This window comes from Sciurus carolinensis, chromosome 17, assembly GCF_902686445.1.
Source record: "Sciurus carolinensis chromosome 17, mSciCar1.2, whole genome shotgun sequence".
NCBI classification, from domain to species: Eukaryota; Metazoa; Chordata; class Mammalia; order Rodentia; family Sciuridae; genus Sciurus; species Sciurus carolinensis.
In genome coordinates, this window is record NC_062229.1 from 4,070,721 (window position 1) to 4,085,509 (window position 14,789).

The following is a 14,789-nucleotide window of genomic DNA, read 5'->3' on the forward strand; positions in this document are numbered from 1 at the left end:
CTGACCGTGGGTGACCCTGGACTCTGTGGTCTGTGTCTTTTGCCTGACTCTGGGGGCAGGACTTCCTCTCCCAGGACGGCACGTGGACGGCGGCAGGCCTGTGCAGGGTGGTGGTATTTTTATGAGCGTGTGCCAGCACTTTAATGAGCGCGTTTAATTCCCGTAAAAATCCCCATGAAACCCAGGCGACTCTGAAATCCCCTTGTGGCTGAGGAGGAATCCTTTGTTGCAAAGGAAGCTCAGATGGGAAGTGATTTATCCAGTGTCCCATACGGAGCAAGTGACGGGGGGTGGGATTGGCACCCAAGGCTCGCGTCTCTTGGGGGTCCCAGCAGTGAGCGCCAGCCTTCTGCCTTCCCCGAGTCTCTGCAGTGCAGCGATCACATCCATTACTGCCACTTGTCACAACGTCCCTCTGTGGAATGTCCCCTTGTTCAAAAGAGGAATTTGGGGCTCAGCGCAGCACAGGTCTCCCCCAGCGCGGAGCGAGCCCCCCAGTGTGATTCCAGCCTGTCTGGAGTCACCCAGCGCAGCTGGCGGGGACCAGGGCAAGCCTACCCAAGCCGTCCCGGGCTGCACAACTCAAGTGCAGCGCTAAAAGTCCCCGAGCTCAAGATGCCTAATAGGCTAAGGCAACATTTGAAAAAGCCAAAAACAAGGCAAAAATTTGCAGTGAGTAAAATATGAAAATTGAAAACACAGGATTCAAGATCATTAGGACAGACGTCTAAGCAACAGCTGTCCCTACAGTCTGTTTTATTCATCCTGGATTTATTTTGCACTCATTTAAAAAAAAAGAACTGAGATGAAATTTATAAAACATAAAATTAGCTATTTAAATATTACCTGGTTACATTGTTATATATTACATAAATTTGCAATTATGTGTAATCAACATTTATTATTTATATTGCATATTTACCCTTATCTCACATTATTACACATCTTATATTACCTTTATGTCATATTATTATGTATCTTATATTTGAATTATTATATATCATATATAATTACATATATGATTATATTTATGTAGTATTTTACATTCATATCACTTTATATTTATCACATATTACATGCAAGATATTTACATTGTTATAAACAATTAGTATTATTTATATTGCACATTTATATCTGTAGCATATTACAGACCATATATTTTTGTTGTTTATGTTATAAATCATACACTCCATAGGAATGAACATTTATTGTTTATAGTGCACATGGACATTTAAATGCTATTATTTAATGCTACATGTACACTGATATTCCTATTATAAGTCATATAAAATTGCGTGTTCCACATGATTAATCCACGTTACCTGCTTTGCACGCTCAAGTCACATCATAAACAGGTCCATGCGGCACGTCTAGTCAGTGTTATTTAACGCACTCACAGGGGTGTGTTGCCACACACCCCCAGAAGGAACCCCAGGTCCACTGTCAGTCACCCCCATCCTCCCACTCCCCTGGCACCCGGGAGCCACTTCCTGTCTCCGAGGCGTCCCTGTTCTGGACATTTCCTGTCTGTGGAGTCACATGCATGAGACAGTGTGACGTCTCAAGGTGCATGTGTGACGGAGCATGTGTTAGCACTTCATTACTTTCTTTTGGCTAATGTTTATTTTATTTCAATTTTTTTAATGTTGCATTAAGGGGCTGGGGAGATAGCTCAGTCGGTAGAGTGCTTGCCTTGTAAGCACAAGGCCCTGGGTTCGATCCCCAGCACCCCCCAAAAAAAATGTTGCATTAAAATACTGTTTTATTATTATGTCTCTGGGACTGGGGTTTTCACACCTGAGGTGAGTGCTTCAGTCTCTTTACCCTACTTCTGTCCTGGTCACCAGGATGATGACCATCCAGTGGGGCACTTGGTATAATGCCAGTAATGGCCACATTCCAGAGACCCAGCTGCACCCAAGATGCTGGGCTTTCCCCTGCAACCTGTGTGTCAAACCCCTGCAACCTGCGTGTCAAACCTTGTGACTTGCACAAGCCCGTTGGCCAGTGCCCACCTCTGGGCTCACCAGGGCCTCCATGGGCTTACCTTGTGTTTAAGGCCTGCTAGACTCGCCATGCCCACTTAATACAGCAGGTGGGTGGGGGAGCAGCCTCAGTACGCTAATGTGGTGCCAGCGTGTGGCCCTCTCTCCTGGTGTGTCTCTGCAGGTACGCTGGCCCCATGGAGCGTGCCAGGGCAGAGAACATCCTCGCCAACCGCTCAGACGGGACCTTCCTGGTGCGGCAGAGGGTGAAGGACGCAGCAGAATTTGCCATCAGCATTAAGTAATTCCTCCCTCCCTGGCCCTTCTCTCCTGTGACCTGAACCCCACAGGTGCCCAGAAAGAACACCTGGTCTTTCCTTTATAAAAATGTACCGTAATGACAGCCACCTTTGACTGAGCTCCTGCTGGATCCTGGGTGCTTTTACCTTTCTCTTTCCTTTTAATTGATGGATAATTCATGAGAAAGAGAATTGATTTCTGTGGAGACTCAAAAGGCTGTTTGTTGTCAACCAGTTGGCCCTGCTGGGCTGCAGAACTTACTCCTTCCACCCAGTCATACTGGGGACCCGGCACCCCACCTCCTCCAGCCCCTCTCCTCCCCTCTCAGCCTCCAGTTACCACTGCTCTGTTCTCTTCTTTGAGACCAACTTTTTCAGCTTCCACGTATGGGTAAGAACATGTGGCTGCCTTTCTGTCTGACTTATTTCACTTAACATGACGTCCTCCAGTTTATCCATGTTGTCGCGAAGGACAGGGCTCCGTTCTTTTGAATGGTGGAATAACATTCCACGTGTACGGAGGCCGTATCTTCTTCATCCTCTCTCCATCGGTGGACACCTCTGTTGATTCCATACCTTGGCTGTCGTGAACGGTGCTGCAGAAAACATGGGTGTGCGGGTGTCTCCCGCAGGCTGATTTTGTTTCCTTTGGATATATGACCAGTGGTGGGATGGCCGGGTCACAGGATAACTCTATTTTTATTCTTTTAAGCAACCTCCATACCATTCTCCATGATGACAATGCCAATTGACATTCCCACCACTGTGTCATGATAAATGGGGACTTCACCTCTGGGACTTTTATTCTGTCCGGGTCTCCAGAGGTTTCGTATTTGCTTTTGTTGGGACCAACAATAGGTTAATTTCTTTTTTTAGGTAACGTTTAGGTTAATTTCGTAGCTTCCCAGTCTACACAGGTGGTTTATAGTCAAATCCCGGAACTCACGAGGGCATACCTCAAGAGGGAATTTCTTTTCCCCTTTGGGTCTGAGATAGGTAAGCCTTCTTACCACCTGCTTTCATTGACAGGTGGCATTTCTCTGACCTACCCTTTGTCCTGAGGTAGAGCTCTCTGGACAGTCCAGTGCTGTGGAGGATGAGCAGGCCACAGTACCTGCTGTCCCCCTCACATGGACCCAGTAACTCGATTCATATTTCAACACAGTCACCAAGACAAGCTCCTTGCTTACCAAGATCAGCAAACCTGTTAGGGTGGCGCTCATTCTTATGGCTCACATTTTAGGTCCATCTTTACTTTTGGTCTCTGGGGATTTCCCTTACCTTTTTGAGAGCCCAGCATCTCTGCCCCCTGGGAATTTATAGTAGGTCGCCATATTGGCAGAAGTGGGAGTCTCCTCCATGTTTTCTTCTATTCTGTGGTTTGCCTTACTGTCAGAAACGGTTCTCTTCTTCCATAGCCTTTCTATATTATGGTCTTCCATATTGGCAGAAGTGGAGATTCTTCCCCCATATTCAGGAACACTGCTTTCTTTCTAAGGTCTTCTTGACTTCTCAACCATTCTCGGAGTCAGAGAAGATGGTTCCTCTTGAACATGAGGAAGAGTTGAAGGCTTGGAGCAATAAAGGCCCAAGGGGAGGGATTCTATTGGGGCAGTTTCTGATTTTGGGGGGACAAGGGTCACCCTTCCCTGAAGGAGCCAATTGCTTATTCCGCTGTTGGGGGTACGGACTGTGGTTGAGGGATGGTGGACACATACCTGGTTCCAACTCCAGGGCCTCATGCTTGGTCCTCTCTCCATGGTTCCAGGTATAATGTTGAGGTCAAGCACATTAAAATCATGACGTCTGAAGGACTGTACCGGATCACAGAGAAGAAGGCTTTCCGGGGACTTGTGGTAAGAGCACATCTACGCTCAGGCCCCGCCTCCCAGAACGTGGCCCCACCCTCCCTGCTCCTCCATCCTGGAGCCCGTCTTCTGTAAGCAGAATGGCCTTCCGAGGATGCTACGGAGCTGTTGGCCCCAAACTTACTGTTAATGACCAGTGACGATGATGATGATGATAAGCATTTAGAGGGCGTTTATTAATGCCCGATATGTTATAGCTAGGACTCCAATCCTCGAACTCACCGAGTTCCCACGTCACTGATGGGTGCAACTGAAGTTTAGTCTTCATCTTGAGTCACAAATTAGCAAAGGCCACCTCTGCCGGACATCCAAGTTTAGCTCTGTCTCCTTTGCTGTGACCATTCTGCTGAGAGTTCAAATGCCTTTGAGTGTTTTTGCTTCTGTTCGGTGCTTTGTAATTTTGATAATTTCTTTTAGGAATTTTAAGCCTGTTGGCCTAAGGAACATGGGTCTGACCCATGGTCTGAAGGAAAATCCAGAATTTTGCACATATCTGCTTTTTTTTTTGAAAGGGAGCATCTTAGATTTTACCCAACCCTCAAAGGAATCCTCGATTCCCTAGAAGGTTAATTCATTCCATACATTTTTTTTTCTCCCCTAAACTTTTCTTTTCTTTCTTTCTTTCTTTCTTTCTTTTTTTTTTTTGCTGGTGCTGGGGATTGAACCCAGGGCCTTGTGCATGCCAGGCAAGCACTCTACCAACCGAGGTATAATTCCAGCCCCTCCCCTAAACTTTTAATTTTGGAACATTTCCCCTCATTTTTTACTTCTGAAAAATTGCAGAAGAGTCATTGGAGTAGTGTAAGGAACACCTGTGACCCTTTCATGTAGATTTACTCATTAGTACTCTTTTGCCTCTTGGGATAGCCCTATCTGTAATTTTAAGCTGTCCCCCGAATCTGATTGGGTATCACACATGGCATTTAGTTCTCCTCTCTTTAGTCTTTAGTTTGCAACAGTTCCTCAGTCTTTTTTTTTTTTTCCTTAATCTTTTGTGACATTGGCATTTTTCTGAATCCAGAACTCCAAAGCACATACCGTTTGTCTTGCAGAACATCCTTCAGTCTTGACTTGCCTGAGTGTTTCCTCGTGACTAGAATCAGCCTGAACATTTGGGGAGAGGGACAGGAGCAGCAGAGCTAGGGCTTGAACTCAGACCTGAGGTCTTATCTCAGAGGCGGGCTCTGGGTTACCCACTCTCCTGCCCCTCATCTCCCGCCCCGGCTTTGAACCCAGGATCTTCTCCTCTAGGCGGTGGGACTGTGGACAAAGAACTTACCTTTTCAGTCTCTGTGACTGAGTCTCTCCATTTACAAAATGGGAGAATCATGAACCATTCACCACCCAGGATCCTTAGGAGATCCTGCAGAGGTGTGGTGTGCGCCCTGGCTAGCACATAGATGCCACCCGACAGCGGTTACCACCATCATTAATTGTAAAGATGAGGGCGCCACCGGAGAGGCTGAACTTGGTGAGCTGGAGAGTCGGTCTCTTTATCATGAAGTGAGGTAGTTTGCCATTAGGAGACCTGGTCTTAGGCCAGGTGGTCTCTTCTCCATAACATGGTCCTGGCTGCCCACCGGAGGGAGGAGCTCCCCATTGTGGGGAGAATCCAAGGAGCCACCTACCAGGGAGTTCAGAGTGGGACCCCGGATCTGCTCCTGGTGGGCTGGCCAGCCGGGGCAGCCTGGGCCATGCCCTCCCATTGCAGGAGCTGGTGGAGTTCTACCAGCAGAACTCCCTGAAGGACTGCTTCAAGTCGCTGGACACCACCCTGCAGTTCCCCTACAAGGAGCCCGAGAGGAGAGCTGTCAGCAGGCCGGCAGGTAGGAGGTCCTGGGTGGTGGAGGGCGAGAGTCCAAGGGCACGCCATGGGCCATCCCTGTGTGACAACAGAACTCCTTCCTGCCCTGCCTGTCCCTCCCCCGGAGTGATCTGCATGTTCCTTTGCTAGTATGGAAGGTGGGGTGGGATTACTTTTGTTGGGGAAGATGAGCATAGCCGGAACCAGAAGGGGACTCCACCTGCACTTTTTAAGGCTAAGTTCAAAAAACCTCTATCAAGGAAGAATTAGCATCTGTGATCTTCTCCCCCATAAGACAAGCCGGCTGGTGTCCTCTGAACTTCCCTTCCCTTTGCATCTCACCTACCGGGTTTGTTGAAATTATGAGGAATTGTTAGATACAGTTTGTTACATGTTTAGATAATTAGGATATGTACTTCAGGAGTCTGTTTCCAACAATTGCACTTAATTTCACAGATACAGTATAGAGAATTATTTAGACTCCATCTGTTATTTGTTTCCCAAGTTTATTTTTGAAATTTTGATTCAGATTCACATTTCGTCTTGCTGGAGTGCATCCTGCAGTGTATTTTTCAGAGAAATATATGAGGGTAGAATAGTTTCTGAATTCTTATATGTCCAGACATTCTTAAAGGATGGATTTATAAATCAATCATTGTTAAAATGTTGTATTCTTGAAAAAGCAACATCATCATTACACCAGTACTTCAGGACATGAATTGCCTCTATGTTCGTCACCCAATCAAATACATCTTTCCATCTGTCAGCATTTCATTTACCCTAGTTTGCCTGCCTTTCTGTATCTTTGTCTATATTTACATCCACATGCATATCATGTTTGTCCTGGTGTGTGTATGTGTGTATATATCCATTTTCAATCAGTGAAATGCTACAAATTGGGCTGCAGGTATAGCTCAGTAGTAGAGCTCAAGGGTCCAGGTTCAATCCCCTGCACTGAAATAAAAATTACAGATTAATTTTATATTTTAAGTTTTCACTTAATATTATACTATGAAGAGTTTACCATGACCCACCTTAAGGTAATTCAAATTAATAGCCTAGAATGACTTTTTTTTTGTACTGGAGATTGAACCCAGGGGTGCTTTACCCACTGAGCCACATCCCTAGCCCTTTTTATTTTGATACAGGGTCTTGCTAAATTGCTTAGAGCCTCACTAAGTAGCTGAGGCTGGCCTTGAACTTGTGATCCTCCTGCCTCAGCCTCCTGAGCCACTGGGATAACAGGCCTGTGCCACCGTGGCTGACCCTAGGATGGAATTTGGTCATTTTTTTCTTGTCTATTTTCCTGGTGTGCAGTCACCCTGGGTACCCATGGGGGATTGCTTCGGGGCCTCCCATGGATATTGGAATCCACCAGCGCTCAGGTCCCTCTTATCAAATGGTGTAGTATTTGCATACAACCTGCATGCTCCTGTACACTCAGATCATCTCTAGGTGGCTTCTAGTTCCTAACAAGGTAAATCCTACGTAAATGCTCAGTATGCCATACCACTTGGGCATAAGGACAAGAGGGAAGTCTGCCCACATTCAGCTTGACGGCCATTCTTTCTTCTTGAATATTTTCAACGTGTGTGTGGTTCGCAGATGCAGGACCTGCAGACGCAGAGGGCTGATGGTCTATAAAACTCACCAAAAAATGTCAATGTGTGGTTTTCCTCACTAACTTGGCTGCTGCTCCATGGGGGATGGTGCTGGAATGCTGGTGGCCCTTCAGAGTAGAGGACGTCCCACACCCTGCACAAAGGAGCGTGGAGTTTTCCTCCTGAGAGCGTCTCCTCGCTGCTCTGCCCCCACGGTGGTGGGTACCTGTGCCCAGCCCTCACCCACTCTGCTCTCTACCCACAGCAGGGAGCACCAAGTACTTTGGCACAGCCAAAGCCCGCTATGACTTCTGTGCCCGGGACCGATCGGAGCTGTCCCTGAAGGAGGGTGACATCATCAAGATCCTCAACAAAAAGGGGCAGCAAGGCTGGTGGAGAGGGGAGATCTACGGCCGGGTGAGGGACATGTGGGTGTGGGTGACCAGGGTGGGGCCTGGGGTCTGGCTGTGGGGTGACCTGGCCACGGGACACAGCACTGGAGCTGAGGAGTGGAGGAGGTGGGCTGGGGATCTCATGGAGGTCTTTCCTGGTTGGAAAGGACATTGTCTCGGTTCATTTATGCAAACTACATTTATGTACTGAGCACCTACTCGGTGCTAAGGAGACAAAAATAAGCATCGCAAAATCACTGTCCTTGTAAAACCCACAGTCTAGAAGGAGGATGCAAGCTAAACGTATGAACCTATAACCACTGAGTGATCGGGATTGAGATGGGGTGATGCAGGCTGGGACATGAATCCTGAGAGAACCCTAGCCTGCCCTAGGAGCAGATCAGGTGGCCTCTGAGAGGCCGGCTGATTGGGAGGAATAAATGAAGGCAGCTAAGGGAAAAGGTCATCAGTGGGGTTGTACAGGCAAGGGACCAGCACATACAAAGGCCCTGGGGTGAGGAGAGGGAGTGGAATGCTTTGGGGACACAAAGGCAAGGGTCTGTGTCTGCCCTGCTCCGTGCAGTATCACTAGTGCCTGGAGCAGTGCCTAGCGCACAGGCAGAGGCGCCACGACCACTGGGCTCTCTCGCCTGCTTGAATTCAGACAGTCAGGAGTAGTGTGGCCCTCACGGCTCTGCAATCCAGCTTGCTTCTGCCATTTCGAGTGTTTGTTCCACATAGGCTCAGAACCTCCTGGCTTCATTCGCTGGTGGAGTCTCAGCCTCCAGAAGCCCTCCTTGCTTGAATAGTTGCTCAAAAGTATTTGTTGAATGAGGACAGGGATCCTGGGCAGAGCTTATGTTCCACTGGGGGAAACAAACATGAAAAAAACAGCTGATCTGGATAATTGCTCAGAGGAAAAGGTTGGTTAAGAACTTTGGAGGATAAACTTAGTGAGCAGTGGAGGAAATTAGGATTTGGAAGCATCTTTCAGAGTGTTTAGGACGGTCTGGGATGTGCGGGATTCATCTATGCATCCACACGTCTTCCATCTTGTCATGCATCCATTCATTTCCGTTTATGCCTCTTTCCATCCACCCACCCATTCGCTTATCCATCTATCCACCCACTCATCCACCTATCCATCTATCCATCTATCCACCCACCCACCCACCCACCTATCCATCTGTCCATCTATCCACCCACCCACCCACCTATCCATCCACCCACCCACCCACCCACCTATCCATCCACCCACCCACCTATCCATCCATCCACCCACCCACCCACCTATCCATCTGTCCATCTATCCACCCACCCACCCACCTATCCATCCACCCACCCACCCACCCACCTATCCATCCACCCACCCACCTATCCATCCATCCACCCACCCACCCACCTATCCATTCATCCACCCACCCACCTATCCATTCATCCACCCATCCATTTTTGTCTATGCCTGCACATATCCATTCATCCATTTCTACGCAAGCATTTATCCACCCATTCATTCTTCTACCATTCCTTCACCCAACAAATATTTATTAAGTATGAATTGTGTGCCAGGAGCTATTATAGGCTCTTGGGATCCAGATAAAATCCCCTGCCTGGGTAGAGCTTATGTACTTGGAGGAGGGGGTTTCAAGATCAGGCCTGTAAATAAGTAAAATATGTAATCAGTTGGAAGGTGATAAGTGCGTGGGCAACTGGAAAGCAGGAGAAGGGTAGGATTTGGGGGCCATAGGACTTGCAAGATTGAACAGGGTGATCAGGAAGGCTTTACTGATAAGGTGACATGAGCAGGGACTTATAGAAGATAAGGGGGGGTCATCATCCTTGTGTATATTTGAATGATGGATTTTCTGGGGTAGAAGGAACATCAGGTTCAAAGGCCCCCAGGCAGGAGGGAGCCTGCCTAGTGTGCTGCGGAGCCATCGGAGAATATGCAGAGGCTGCTCTGATGGATTCCTCATCTCTTTCCAGGTTGGCTGGTTCCCTTCCAACTATGTAGAGGAAGATTATTCTGAATACTGCTGAGCCTGATGCACTGGCAGAAAGAGAGGAGAAACTCCAGGCTCTGAGCCCAGGATGAGCAGGAAGCAGTCCCACGGCTGTGACAGGTCCCAGTGGGCGGAGAGTCTAGATGCACTGTCCAGGGCCAGCATCCAGTTGGCAGGGCTCCCGGGACGGTGCCCTGCCATGGTTAACTTATAACTCACTGATTGCCTCTTGGGTCCCCCCGAAGGGCGGGGCTCAAGGCAACTGCTTTTAATAAAATGATAAATGCAGAGCTGGTGTGTGCAGGAGGACCTGGAGCGGGAGGCGGGGAGGGAGTGCTGTGCTCCAAATCCACTCCCACCCTCCCCTCAGCCCATCACCCCCCGTGGCCGTGACAACAGACTGGAGGGGGGACGATTCCCATTGCCTTGAGACAGGACCACAGAATGTGCCATTCAGGTGCTTTCTCTACAAAAGAGCTTACTGACTGTCTTCACTCTCCCCACCTCCCAATTTTGCTGAGCAGAGGACATGTCATCTCAGACAATTCTCCATAAGATCACGTTTAAATTCCAAGGGCTTTGGCCCGGGGATGCTGGGGAGACAGTTGGATTTCTTCTGTCTCCTGCCACCTGCCTGACATCTTCCACATCTCTCTTGGCACATGCCAGACTTTGGTCATTTTTTTCTTTCACACTGGGTCGGGAGGGCGGTACATCCTGGTTTTCCTGGGGTGGTCCTGACGGTTGCCCTGGTGTAGTCATGGAACACGATGCTTTCAATTTTCCAAGGTGTCCTGGTCTGGATGATAAATTATATGGTTGCCCCTTCCAGAGGCAAGATAACGATTGAGGGTGCACAATTTTATTTGGCAGATGATCCCAGGAAGTAGTTAGAAAGGAGTTAAGAATAAAGATGGGAAAGGGAAGGAACCAAGGTAGGGAGCATCCAGGGGCAGCTGGACTTGTTCCTGTTGGGAGACAGGGTAGAACATGCTTTGGAGTTTAAGGACGAGGGAGCTGAGGTATTGATCCAGCAACTCCCACTGGAATTGCTTGAGGTTGCTCTGGTGGCCAGAGCATGACAGGGGCTTTGGAAACCATTAGTCTCCATGGATATGGTAAGTTCTGGTGGGTGGTGGGTTGGCGCATCGGGAAGATCTGCTGCACCCGTTAGTGCAGGGATTCTGCCTGTGCATCCCTTGCTTCCCCTTGGTGGGGGCGCCATAAGCAATGTGTGTGAGAACTCGGTAGAGCTTGCTGCACCCTGGACTCCAGGGGGCCATGAGAGAATCCTATTTTCTTACATTGCCTTGAAGCTCTCTGGGTTGTGGTGGGCTGGTAGGGTACGGGGATCCATCTCTGAACCACCTGACTGTAACTGTTCTCTGCAGTCCAACGGTTCTTCTCAAAATTGAATAGGCATGCTTACTTGTGTTGCAAAAAAATGCTGACTGAACTGATGAATTTCTTGCACATATATTATTTATAATCAGACTTCCTTTTTTTTTTAAATTTAATAGGCTTTACTTTTAAAATTGTGGTGAAATACACACAACATACAATTTACTGTCTCTCCATTTTTAAGTGTTCGGTTCAGATGTACTGGCAGGGTGGTGTCCTGCTCCCGGCCGGGTTTCCATTCTGCAAGATTGAAACTCTTCCCGCTAAATAGCTCCTGTCCCCTTCCCCACCACTCGCAATCCGTTTTTAGCAGGGTTTTTAGCAGAAGTCCTTTAGGGCTTAAATTTTTTATGCTCATTAATTCAAGATTCAGAATCTCAAAATAGTTCTGAAGTTCAAGATCCAGAAAGTTGCTTTTTTGGTAAATCTCCTTTAGGCTTCTGGAATAACCCTTACGAAGCAAAAGAGAAGGACTGACGGGAGCAGCCAGGGCTGGAGAAGGACCATAGCCTCTAAGTTAATTTGGAGAAAAACAGTAAATACTTCCAAATATGACCCCAGCTCGCTAACGAGGGAGGCAGCCTACCGTGTTGCCTGTCCCGCCTGACCAGGTACCATGGTGGTCAGCACAGTGTACACATGGTCCAATTTGACCACACGGTCAGCTTTCGGGGCAGGAGGGCACAGTAACCAAGGCCCCAGGAAGGTTCTAAGGCCATCTCTGCTCTTGTAAAATCCGCTGTGACACTTTGAGCATGATGGCACCTCTCTGAGCCGGAGAGAGGGATCACCTTTCCAAGGGCACAGGGTCAAGAGTGCCCAAGGGCAAGGCCACCCTCTGAACCATCACTCTGTGACTGGGGAGGGCTCAGCATGGCCTGGCTTCTCTCCACAATGGCAGAGAAGCCAATGCCTGCGCAGCACCTGTGCACAGCTGGCCAGGTGCAGGCTACACCATAGGAGCCTGGTGTCAAGAGTTCTTTTGTGTGAGGGGCTGAGAAGCTGGGAAGGGGGCTGGGGAAGCAGTGGAGTCGCAATGGGGGACTCTGCCCTTCCCTCACCTCTCCCAGGAGAGGGAGGGCTGGGCCATGGGGTGGGGGTTGGTGAAGCTGAGGTTCTGAACTTGTTCTTGGAGTTCCTGAGTCCTGCTGTCCTGGAGCCGCAGGCAGAACCTCGGCCCCAGCCATGCACTGAGCACTCACCCTGGTCTTGGGCTGGGCCTTTGAGCCTCGGCTGAGCAGTAACTGGTATTAGTCACCTTGGGCTAAGTTTTGCTGCAGTAACAGCATCTTACACACAACTCCTTCATGCATTGGCTTCAACTCTGCAGAGAAGAAAAGATTCTGGACAGAGGAGATGCTGAAACAGTGGCACTGTTAGAGACAACTGGGCTGTGGTATGCCGGGCTCACGCAGAAGGAAAGATGGTGCCCGGCTGCCCAGAGCTCCTTAACCTTCTGCTGGAGGGCGGAGGCTCCACTTGCTCCCCATCTCATTGACCAAAGCAAGTCACCTGACCAACAGCAGCAGCAACGGGGCTCAGGAGGGGGCTCCTCATGCAGGGAGGGGCAGTGAATGCTGGAACAGTAGCAGTCTGAGAGCCTGAGGTGGCTGTCACGGTGTTCATGTGCGTTTGCAATAAACCCCAACACCCACTGTTCTGGGCTGAATTACGTCCCTTCCAAAGAGTACACATCATATTCCTACCCCCAGCACCTCAAAATGTGACCGCATTTGGAGAAAAGGTCTTTAAAGGGGTCTTTAAGGAGCAGGAGGCTGTAGGGTGGGCTACAATCCAGCACAACTGTGTCTTTATAAGAAGAGACTAGGACACAGATGCACACAGAGGGGCGACTACGTGAGGACACAGAGACGAGATGGCATCTGCAAGCCAACAGAGCGGCCTCAGGCGGAGCCAGCCCTGCCGACCTTCACCTTGGACTTCCAGCCTCCAGAACCGCGGGCCAATGCATGTCAGCTGCTTGAGCCGCACAGTCTGTGCTGCTTGGTTATGGCGGCTCTAGGAAATTCACAGCAGCTGCGTGCCAGTCCCAGACTTGGCTGCAGGGTGCCGGGGATCGAATGGGGTGCGCGTGCTCGGCCAGGCGAGACTTTCACAGTGAGGAAGGAGAGGCCCTGGGAGCAAGTGCATCTCTCACTCAGCGCTAGGAGGCAGAGGATGGCCAGGAAGGCTTCCTGGGGGAGGAAGCATCTTAGGTGGCACCCGAAGGAAGAGCCGGTATTTGCTTGGGAAAACCCAGGGGAGGGATCATATAGAGGGAGGTGCAAATGAAGATGGTTCTGGCAGGTCCTGGGAACTGCAAGGGGCTCATTTTGCTTGGAGGGGAAGAGAGTGGAGAGGGGCCAGAGAAGTTCCTGGGATTTGGACTGATCCCCAGCAAGACCCGACATAGGCCCTTTCTTCTTGTGTGTCCCCCAGAGGAGCAGGAAGAGAGGGGAAACTGGCTTCCTGATGATATCTCACAGCGGGATGTGGCAGAGGTGATGTGGGTCCTTGGTCAGCCCTGCAGGCCTGCTGGTGGTTGGGGCTTTGTGGAAACAGGGCCTGATATGCCACATGGAGAGGTCCCAGATCATATTGCAGCCTCGCAAGGCCCAACCTGGACGTCCTCTGGTGCTGCCTGAGGGCATCACACATACGTGCACACACCCACCTGCTCCCGGTGTGCATTCAAACACACAGTCTTAGTTCTCTAGGGTGCTGTAACACAGTACCACCGACTGCATGACTCAATAGCAGAAGTTCATTGCCTCACGGTTCTGGAGGCCGATGTCCAAGACCCAGCAGGGGCTGGCGGGCTGAGTTCCCCCTAGAGGTGCGAGGAGGGTGCATCCTTGCCTCTCCCAGATTCCGGGGTGGCTGGCGGTACAGGGCCTTCCTTGCCCTGTGGGGGCACTGCTCCAGGTCTGCCTCTGCCTCCACGTGGGCTCCTTCCCACAGCTCCCTCTCCTTTCTCTTAGAAAGACACATGTCATTGGATTTGGAGTCTACCCAAAATCCAAGATGATCTCATCTCCAGATCCTCAACTTGTGACATCTGCAAAAACCCTGTTTCCAAATAAGGTCACATTCCGAGGTCCTGGGAGTTAGGATTTTAACATGTGAATTTGAGGGAGGGGCCTGTAATTCAACCCATCACCCACACAGAGCATACAAAGACCCTCATAAAAATACAACTGGCCACAAACAGACACACAGGTGGTCATAAAAAAACAGCCCCAAAGATACACACAGCAGAGTGTGAGTCTATGTGGCAAATAGACTCACAGACGTAGGTTCCCCCACCCACACACCTGCAGTCAGAGGCACAGGTGGGTGTGGACCCAGAGGGGCAAACATAGGTGCCCACATGCAGCAGGCAGACAGCAGACAGAAATAGACACACAGATGCAGCAGTACCACCCCTCCTACAGGT

The 14,789-nt window shown here is 49.6% G+C and overlaps 1 protein-coding gene and 1 non-coding gene across 2 annotated transcripts in view; both read left to right on the forward strand.

The window, feature by feature from the left end:
* Positions 1 to 10,242, forward strand: part of Vav1 (vav guanine nucleotide exchange factor 1) — a 51,033-nt gene extending 40,791 nt beyond the window's left edge. Inside the window, 5 exon segments of the mRNA XM_047532263.1 lie at positions 2,170 to 2,286; positions 4,053 to 4,140; positions 5,864 to 5,978; positions 7,823 to 7,974; positions 9,936 to 10,242. Coding sequence (XP_047388219.1) covers positions 2,170 to 2,286; positions 4,053 to 4,140; positions 5,864 to 5,978; positions 7,823 to 7,974; positions 9,936 to 9,989 — 526 coding nt within the window. The 3' untranslated portion in view covers positions 9,990 to 10,242.
* Positions 1,662 to 1,735, forward strand: Trnat-ugu (transfer RNA threonine (anticodon UGU)). Its single transcript has one exon. It is a non-coding gene; the product is annotated as a tRNA-Thr (tRNA).
* Positions 10,243 to 14,789: the final 4,547 nt, after the last annotated feature.